The sequence below is a fragment of the Zootoca vivipara genome, chromosome 6 (assembly GCF_965207765.1).
Source record: "Zootoca vivipara chromosome 6, rZooViv2.hap1.1, whole genome shotgun sequence".
In the NCBI taxonomy this organism is placed as follows: Eukaryota; Metazoa; Chordata; class Lepidosauria; order Squamata; family Lacertidae; genus Zootoca; species Zootoca vivipara.
The window spans coordinates 20,217,044-20,227,146 of NC_142589.1; the positions used below are offsets into that span (position 1 = coordinate 20,217,044).

The following is a 10,103-nucleotide window of genomic DNA, read 5'->3' on the forward strand; positions in this document are numbered from 1 at the left end:
AAGTCCCTTCAGCCCACTTTGGCCCACCTCAACCCACTTAGGCCCAAACAGACGTACTTCAGTTCACTTCAGCTCACTTTGGTCCACTTAGCACACTTAAGTCCCCTTAGCCCTCTTAGCCACCTTAAGTCCCCACTTAAGTACCAACTTCTTAAGTCCCCTTAGCCAAATTAGCCAAATTAATGCATACAAGAATGGGTGCATTCGGAGAAAGTGACACTTAAAAGCTGGTGAATTTTCACTGGGACTGTTCACACACACACACACACACACACACACACACACACACACACTGCTTTCCATTAGGGAATATTGCCTAAAAATGGGTATATTAATAGAAATTAGCCCTAAAATGTTGGCGAGTTTTAATGGGGATTTGAAAAAGAAATCCATAAACTGATTTGGAGAACTGCCCTTAAAACTGGAGAACTGGGGAGAAGGTGACATGAGCATAGTTGCCCTCCCCCTCCCTGCGCATGCTCAGGTCATAGCTGTGAAGTTTTCCCTTTTCTCGCAAGGAAGCATAAGGGAATTTCCCTTAAAAAAAGGGAGAACTTGACAGCTATGGCTCAGGTTGGTGTCCTTCAAAGAACACGTCAGAAGGCAGTTCCTCTTTCTTCTGATATATGAAAGGCAGCTGCGTCAATTGGCCCCAAGTTGACATGGAAAAGTTAAACTATAAACCTTCACCACCATTATTTGCAATCTTAAAATGTTGAGCAGACCTTCAAAGATGTGTGACTACCACCCAAAATAAAGCCCTCATGGTCAGTCCTCCTGAGAAAGGGAGGGGGGTTTCTCAGGATCCTGGTCCCATCCATCTCCATAATTCTACGATTCTGTTACTATTGTCAGCTTCCGTGGTTTATGAATATGTTTATTCTGCTTGGGGTGGTTTTGTTTTAAATGAATTTTAGAGTCGGGTTGAATCCAGAGTTCAGGAGATGTAACAGGCCTGTAGGATGCTGGTTACCTGACCTCTCCTCCCCATGGGAGGCCCTGATTGAAAAAAATGAGGGACAGTGTAGCCTGATAAATTGTGCGCCCCCCCCCCCGGTCCGCAGCCCACTCCATTCAGTAGGATCCACCAACCCTCAGCCCACACTAACCTGCCCATTTCTGAAGATCTGCATCAGGAGACCTGCTGTGGTCGCTGCTGCCTTCAGAGGTGGTGGCCACTGGAAACAAAGCCTTCTTAGTGGTGGCACCCCAGTTGTAGGGTGCTATTTCCCTGGATGCCCTGTTGGTGCTGACTTTGTTTTCCTTTCGTCAGCCCGTCAAAACTTATTTTGTTCTCCTGGGCTTTTAATGGGAAAGTTTTAAATGTGCTTTGATTGCTGCCTTCATGAGGTGCTCCTTTGCATGTCTACACAGAGGTAAGCCCCACTTAATTCAATGGGACTTACTCCCAGGCAGATGGGAACAGGAGTGCAGCCTCGCAGTTGGTGTAATTTCAATTGGGGGTTTAAAATGTATCAGTTGTTTAATATGTGAGTTAAACCAATTAAGTTCCTCCCATCCACTTCCCCTGCTTTCGCATTATAGCATTGTTTCGGCTGCCTTGGAAGCTTCTACTGAAAGGTGGCCTTTGAGAATTAGAAATAAAATAAACAGGTTGTCGTAGGTTTCCCCTGAGCCAAGCGAAAGTTAAACATAAGCAATTGTAAAGCAGGATGGAATGGGGTGTTACTTTATATATACATTCAGGAATTTTTATTATAGGGCGAGCAGTTCCACAACTCCTAGCTGCTTCAAAACTAAAACACGGCCTGTATCTTTTGCTGCCAGGAAAGAACATGTTGCTGCATCCAAAGTACAACATGGCAAAATATAGAACAACAACACAAACTTTGTTAATGCAATGGTTTGCTTTTCTTAGTGGAGAGGCTGTAGTTGCAGGCTGAGGGCAGTCAACAGGAGCAAATCTTAAACTCAGTTCTCCATGTTTCTATGTTAGTTTACTATTTTTCTTCTTCTAAAAGTCTCTGTGAAAACTCATCCACATTTTAGTACACATATCTGCTAGCCTACATATTCTCGTGCGCAACTTCCCCTAATACAGACATTCTTACAAAGCAATGTAATGTATTTTTGCATCTCGTTCTCACTAATAGGTGGAATCTAGACACATATTAAAAAAAACTCGGTGAAAATGCTTTTTTTAAAAAAGCGTTTTGAAAAATATATTGACTTTGCCATAAGCTCACCATCACCATCTAGTGTCACATTTGTATAATGCACTTAAAACACACTTAAAACGTTATATTTGCAGCTGTATAGCTGAGTCCATAGATGCATTTCAATGCCCACTTCTGGGCCCTAGCATATGTATTTTTGTACACATTCCTTGGCTGGGAATCCTGCATTGCAAAATTCAAAGAAATGTGAATTTCAAAGGATGACTTTATTTCAGTATACAAACAGTTTGGGGAAGTGCATAGTGAGTAGATTTGCCTTTAAATGTGAACTGAAAAGGTCTGGAGAACACCAGGTTGGGGAAAGCTAAGTTAGAACATCTCAGAAGAAAGGCAAGCACCTCTGAGACTATTGCAAGAAGCAACAGCCTCCCATTTGGATTACTGTAATGTTTTGCACATGGTGCTGCCCTTGAAGATGATCCAAAAGCTTCAGTGACTGCCAGAATGTTAACAAGTTCTAAAGGAGTTGCATTAGCTTCATATCCACATCTGGGCAACACCAAAATGTAACATCAATTGAAAACATCAGTAAAGTCTGGGGGTAAAACAAACACTGTCCAAAGGCCTGCCTGAACTTCATGGATTTTGTAAGAGAGGCATAGGCAAAATCAGCCCTCCTGATGCTTTGGGACTATAATTCCCATCATCCCTGACCACTGGTCCTGCTAGCTAGGGATGATGGGAGTTGTAGGCCCAAAACATCTGGAGGGCCGAGTTTGCCTATGCCTGTTGTAAGACATCTGACAGAAAGCAGGCACAACTCCTGTCTGACTTCAATTGGCAAGGAGTTCCGCAGGGCGGGGCCTGCCACGTTAAAGGCTCAGTCCTTTGTGAAACCAGCTGAACCTCAAGGGCATAGATGACCACCCAAATGCCCCATCAGATCTCAGCGATGGAGGTGGAGCATAATGAATTAAGCGGTCCTCCTTTTGTCCCAAGCACTTTAGGGCTTTGTGAATTCACACCAAAACCTTGAAGCTGGTTCAGATCCTACTTGAAGTGGGAGTTGCTCAGCAGCCAACAGGACTGGGCCTTGGTGTTGTTCCCCTGCCCTTTGTCTCTTAAAGCTATCCACCCATCTCCTGCTGTCGGCCCCATCCCAGCTGGGATATGACAAGCAAAGTTCGTAGAAGGAAACACTCTTCTGACGAAGTGCCATAAAACAACAAAGATGTCAATGTTTTCTGGGTGGAGGCATTTCTTTGGGGCTATCTCACTTCACAAACTGCCTAGGGGGTTGTCGCCATCCTAGCCAGTGCCAATATACCTTAGTTATTCAATAACTAGAGGGCATCCTTTAAAAATCCAGCTTTGTTGCTGTTGAGTCAGTCCGCCCTGACATTCCAAGTGAGAACCAGAATCGTGACTCACCATGAACACCTACCTGGTGGCTACAGTCTGCCTGAGTGTGCTGGCCATCCTCTCAGATGGGGTCGAAGTCAAGGTAAGAGTTGTGGAATCCTCCCAGGATCGTCGTTCTGCCCTTATGGCATCACCTTGAAGGAAAGGGCTGTAGCTTAGTGGCTAGAGAACGCCTTTGGTCCCAGGTTGAATCCTTGGCATCTCCGAATAGGGTAGACCTTTCCCAAAAACCCTGGGCAGCTACTGCCCATCTGTGTGGGTGACAGAGAGATATAAGTAATAATGTTCTGACCTGATATAGGGCAGCTTCCTTTGTTCATATTTGGACAGCTTTCCACAAGAACTGGAATCTTTAGTTTTAGGGGAATGGACTACAGCAAAGGAATAGAGCATCGGCTTTGCAAGAGAAAGGTCCCAGGTTCAGCCCTTGGCATCTCCAGGAAGAGATCCCAATCTAGAGCCCTGGAGAGCTGCTGCCAGTCTGTGTAGACCAGGGTTTCCCAAACTTGGGTCTCCAGCTGTTGTTGGGCTACAACTCCCAAGTGTGGGAAACACTGGTATAGATTATACTGAACCAGATGGGCCAATAATCGGAATCAAAACAGGGCAGCTGCTTATTGATCACTTTGAGCTTTAAGTCTGGGAGGTCTTAGATCCTGTGCATGCCCACTAAGAGGTCAGCTTCTATAGTCTTAGTTGAGGGAGGCGAAACAAAGGAGACCCCCTAAAGTAATAGCTTACATCAAACAGTGGGTCCAGTTAATCATTTACCAAAAGATATGTACACAGTCAGACTATTAGCAGGACAGTGAATTTACCAAGTGGCCATATGGCCACTACTGTATTATTGAGGATTATTTTTCCCCTCTCTGCTTTGCTCTGTACTGAAATCCACCCCACCCAAATACTGGGTGAATCTCTAAAATGAATTATGGATTTGGACCTCGCACAGTTGGACACACCCTTCCCATCACACCATTTACATGCCTTTCTCCTCCTTGCCTTATTGATGGGCATTGAAAAACATTGAATGCTGGCATGCATTGAAAAACAACCACACTGCAACAAAGCAATTCTGATGTGGCTGTACTGTGTGGTTGCCTGGAGATTCTTTTTCTGCTGTGTTTGAGCTGATGTGCACATGCATGCCAGCATATTGATAAAACACCCCATGAAAAGAATCTTGATACAGGTGGATGCACACTGGCAGGGCGGGGGGCAATTTTCAGCCAGAGGGCCACACCTCTATTACATAAACCTCTAGGGCAGGCATCCCCAAACTGCGGCCCTCCAGATGTTTTGGCCTACAACTCCCATGATCCCTAGCTAACAGGACCAGTGGTCAGAGAAGATGGGAATTGTAGTCCAAAACATCTGGAGGGCCGAAGTTTGGGGATGCCTGCTCTAGGGGCCACATGATGGTGGGGAAGAAGTCAGAGGAAAAAATGGTGGTGAAATGAATGAAGATTTTACCTTTGGCGCTACTTTCTACACACACACACACACACACACACACACACACACACACACACCTCTATATTCTATAGAGGATGGGTGGTAGAGCATGAGACTGTTCATCTCAAGGTTGTGGGGGCAGGTGAGTTCATGTGGAAACTAAGCCTACTGTACAAACATAAAATTTGGCCCCTGGAAAGTTGTCCACAGAGAAATGTGGACCTTGGGCTGATTTTTTTTTTTAAGGTTCCCTGTTCTGTTGTAGCTTTATAGAGGGTTTGTGCATTGTTGGTTTTTAGCAGTCTCTGGGCAGGCTGGGCTCCTTGCAGAGCATAGGATTTGATCAGTCAGCACAGCCTTGGAGGATGGTCTTCTGAGAACAGGCCTCTATCTTTATTGCTTTGCAAATACATGCTGGGCAAGGATAAGCCTTGCCCTTGAAATTTCCCAGCCAAGGGATTTGCTTGGAGAGCAGGTTCCTTCACACAAACACACACAGGTTTCGAAGTTACAGTTTGACCTTTTCAGTGGGTCTGCATGCATGAGGAGGTTCCTGGCAAGGGTCTAATGTGCAGTGGTGGCTGGTGGGGCAGAAGGCCCAGGGGGGCCAACAGTAGGAGGAGACAGACCCAATAGAACATGGTGCCAAATAATTTTGCTTGTCCCTCTGATGAATTTTGTAAGGGCAGTCCAGAGCGGAGCCAGCCTACCCATGAGGCAAGGTCCCCTCAGGTGTCAGAATCCACAATGACAGCAGATCCCAATGTCTTTCCCGCCCTTCTTCCTAATGTAGATCTTTGCTCACCCCTTCTTCCCTGGGACAGATGGATGCACCATTTTGGGGTCTACTTCAGGTGCCAAAATGTCTTGAGCCAGCCCTGGCACCAAGACTGGGGAGGAGGGAGAAGGAACGTATTACATGCCATGGGCATGTGATGGTGATACTCTGTTCTAATTTCCCCTGGGCAGGTGGGAGACTACGTATTCCCCTTGGAATCAGTGAAGCAGCTGGAGGGCTTCTTCAAGGATAGATCCAAGAACCTACGCATGCGCATGAGCGCCACATTTGGCGCGTGCCAAGACCCGAAAATGCCCGCGGAGTTTGCACCACTCTGTGCATCCCCCAGAGCAGGAATAATGCTCCGACAACTAGGTATGTGGTGACGGTCAAGTGCATGCATGAGAAGGTGGGGTGACTCCTCGGCCTTGAACAGCCAGACAGAAGAGGCATATTCCAGATGGGCCTCTGTGCAAGTTTGCTTTGCAGCTAGAATATCAGAGCTGCTCATCTTACCCAACATCCTGTTCTCAAAGTGACCAACCAGATGCCTGGGGGAAGCCCAGAAGCAGGACCAATGAGCCCAAGACCCCTCTTCCCATCGGCAATTCTCAGGTGCTGGTACTCAGAGGCATACCACCTCTACTCACGGAGTGAAAAACTAGCAGCCATTAATAACCTCACCCTCCATTGATTTGTCTGATCCTCTTTTAAAGCTGTCCAAGTTGGTAGACCTCACTGCCTCTTCTGGGAGCGAATCCCCCCCCCCCCGTTTTGACTCCTTGAAGGACACAGATGCGGGTGGCACTGTGGTCTAAACTACTGAGCCTAGGGCTTGCCGATCAGAAGGTCAGCGGTTTGAATCCCCACGACGGGGTGAGCTCCCGTTGTTCGGTCCCAGCTCCTGCCCACCTAGCAGTTCGAAAGCACGTCAAAGTGCAAGTAGATAAATAGGTACCGTTCCGACGGAAAGGTAAACAGTGTTTCCGTGTGCTGCTCTGGTTTGCCAGAAGCGGCTTAGTCATGCTGGCCACATGACTAGGAAGCAGTCTGCAGACAAACGCCAGCTCCCTCGGCCTATAGAGCGAGATGAGTGCCACAACCCCAGAGTCGTCTGCGACTGGACCTAAAGGTCAGGGGTACCTTTACCTTTTATCTTGAAGAAAATGTTTTATCTAGACCTGTGGTTCCCAACATGGGGCACACGCCCCACAGGGGGGCAATTTGATTTTTTAAGGGGGTCAATTTGAGAACGAGTCATTAGCAGTTAATGGCCTTTTTGGCTTCCTCCACATGAATTTATGTTTGGAAGAATAAGAATTATATATCATGGAGGGGGATCAGAATTTTAGAGATGCTGGGGGGGGCATGGTCAAAAAAAGGTTCAGAACCACTTATCTAGACTGTCCTGAATCTTCCAACATTTAGCCTCATTGGATGGCCCCATTGGGTTCTAAAATTACAAGAGAGGAAGGCAAACTTTGATCCAGCAGAGATCTTCTGGTGTCTTACTCCTCCTCCTCTCCTCAGATGGCTTTAAAGGGGGATTTGACAAATTAATGGGAGAAGAAGGCTATAAACGGTTACTTGCAACAATGGCTGTGCTCTGTCTCCACTGCAACATTTTCCAGAGGACTAACCAGGGCTGTCTTAAGCATATGCGGCGCCAGGGTGCAAAGATCTGCCCCCCCTCAGGTTGCCCAGTCCCAGACTCGCAGAAGGGTGGAGCTGTCCGGCTGCCTCAGCATCTTGATGGCTTGGCCGCCCCCGAATTCGCAGTGCAGAGCCACCCATAGCAGAAAGCCCGCCATGGCATTCGGACCGATGGATGGGCTCTTCCCCAGACTCAACTCTCGAACCCTGGACTCTTGGCCTGGTGCCCCTGAGAGCCCGGCGCCTGGGTGCCCCACACCCCTAGCGCCTAAGGGTAAGACGGCCCTGGGAGTAACCATGTTTGTATGTTGCTGCACATTTTCTTCTGACACCTTGCTGCACATTTTCTTCTGACACCTTGCTGCACATTTTCTTCTGACACCTTGAAGAGTAACAGGTTTATGCTGGGGACTAGTCCTTAAAAGGTTATGTCATAATAAATATGTTAGACTCTAAAGTGCCTCTAGATTCCCTGCTGTTGTTTTCCTACTTGCTAGGTGTCAGGGAGTGGGCAGAGGAGGAATGGTGGCAACCGCCTCCCCATCCTGACTCTTCCAGAAAAGAAGAAGACAGTTCAGAATTGCAACAGGGGTTTGAGGGAGGTCGCATCTTAGAGGCAGATGAGGGGGAAAGTTGGGAAATAATGGGAGAGGAGGAAGAAGAAGAGGACGCACCAGTGGGACAACAGCTGACAGACACAGTGACTTTAGAAAGCATTCCTCCTAGACCTGGCGAGCCTTGAAATTAGGAGAGCAAAGAGCTCGGAGAAAAAGCCCCACAGGGCACCCGTGACAATGACGAATGAGAAAGTGGGAGAAAAGGGGGTGGAGACAGGGCAGTCTCGAGCAGGTTGGCCGCCCTGGCGCTGAGGGGTGGAGAGCGCTCTGGCGCCCCCACCCTCACAGCATGCAGCATGGTTTCCGTGCGGCTTTGCAGCGCGGCACCCTGCCTACCGGCCCAGCGCCCTAGCACACCGCGCCACCAGGGGTCTACCTAGAGCCGGCCCTGAGTGGAGAGTCACTCAGGACAACACCATTATCCAAGAGGCTGTGTTCCAAAGCCTCTCTCTGTAAATATTGAATAAAAAGCAGAAGGTAAGAAACTTTTCTTTGCCTTTGTACATCCCTGGCAACCAGCTGCGGGAGTTGCTTACAGCCGCCTGACACTAGGGAGTGAGACCTCCCTCTTAATAGGCTTCCTAACCAGTGCTACCCTCCTTCTCAATAGGCTTCCTAACCAGGATCTAGGCCAGGGATGAGGAAACCGAAGCCTTCCAGGTGTTCTTGAACTACACTTCCCATCATCTGTGGCCACTGGCCATGCTGGCTGGTGATGATGGCAGCTGAAGTCCAACAACATCTGGAGCCTACAGGTTCCCCATCCCTGGTGTAGGGACATGGTTGAGATGATTAGCGGTGAAGCCCCAGAGAATACTTGAGTCACCCAAAGAGTCGCCCCAAAGTCACCCAAAGAGTCTTTCTTTTTCTTTGCTTCAGAAATGATCAGCGCAGATTCGGCGACCTGTGAGATTTGTGCCAACGTTGCCTGCTCTGGATGCTAATGAAGAAGACCACCACCATATCTGCTGACTTTCTAAGTGGATCCTGACAACTGGCCCTTGCTGCTACTGCTGCCTTTTCCTCATCCAAACCAACAGAGGACACCTCTGCCCACTTGCACAGATTGGCTGGGCCATTGTGTCCCTGCTGCTGCTACCCAGCCTTGGCTTCCTGGACCCCATCCCTAAAACCTCTAGGAGCACAATTCAGAATCCATGTCGGAGGGGAGAGTGCAAGGGACAGGAAGCTGGGCTGGGGAAGGAAGGAGAATGGTCGAAAGGAAGGTGATTGTTCACTGCAAAACATAATAATAACGACATCAGTTCCATGTCATTTTTCTTCTGCTTTTTTTAAAATTGAAAATCAGCTGTGAGAGTACAAATCGGGCACTTTAAGCTTTAAATGCAAACTGAACTGAGCTGAATCTCTCCCCTATCACAACCCAGCAGCCAGTTTCTGGCCATCAGCTTTGGGGTGCATGGTAGTGGAGTATAGTGGCAGCAGAGAGGATCCAGAAATCCCAATTTCTTTCCAGCATTTTCCTTCCATGCCCAGCAAACCTTTCCTGTTCCCGTGGTCTCCCTCTTCCTCTCCTCAGAGGCAGTTGATTTGGATGACGCCCCTGCTTCTTGATAGCCACACATTTTAAAATTAAATCAATATGCAGACTAAAACACGGTGTAGCCCACATAACACTTCTATTTGAGTTTAAATACCCTTTTGTTCTCTGTTGGTGATTTGGTCATTTGGTTTTGATGGCGATCTCTTAAGCAAAACTGGCTTCTGACTTGCAAAACTGGCTTCCTCGTGGATATCCCTGTTTGGCGTCTCCAAAATAAACATTTCCAATGCACTGATGTTCTCTGCCTTTACTACTTTGATGTAAAAATGGTTTAGCTCATTTAATTATTATAATCATTTTATTAATTATACCCCTGCCTATCTGACTGGTTTTCCCCAGCCCCATTTCCCAAAAAATTCCCTGTTGCAAGAAAAAAAAAACCTCTCTCCATGTAGGTATTAAGTAATAATAAATACAGTACCAATTTATTATTTATACCCCGCCCACTTGGCTGGGTTTCCCCAGCCACTCTGGGC

At 47.5% G+C, this 10,103-nt stretch overlaps 1 protein-coding gene across 1 annotated transcript; it reads left to right on the top strand.

Moving 5' to 3' along the window:
* Positions 1 to 3,488: 3,488 nt before the first annotated feature.
* On the top strand, positions 3,489 to 9,887 carry GUCA2A (guanylate cyclase activator 2A). The gene is made up of 3 exons (XM_035119648.3): positions 3,489 to 3,642; positions 5,985 to 6,168; positions 8,943 to 9,887. Exons 1-3 carry the CDS (start codon positions 3,571 to 3,573, stop codon positions 9,005 to 9,007), a joined length of 321 nt encoding a protein of 106 aa, XP_034975539.1. The 5' UTR covers positions 3,489 to 3,570; the 3' UTR covers positions 9,008 to 9,887.
* The last annotated feature ends 216 nt before the right edge of the window (positions 9,888 to 10,103 follow it).

Bases quoted from the DNA above. Each gene is read 5' to 3' on its own strand.
- GUCA2A (XM_035119648.3), top strand. From the start codon at position 3,571: ATGAACACCTACCTGGTGGCTACAGTCTGCCTGAGTGTGCTGGCCATC. The intron at 3,643-5,984 runs GTAAGAGTTGTG...TCCCCTGGGCAG, and splicing joins CAGATGGGGTCGAAGTCAAG to GTGGGAGACTACGTATTCCC. The intron at 6,169-8,942 runs GTATGTGGTGAC...TCTTTGCTTCAG, and splicing joins AATAATGCTCCGACAACTAG to AAATGATCAGCGCAGATTCG.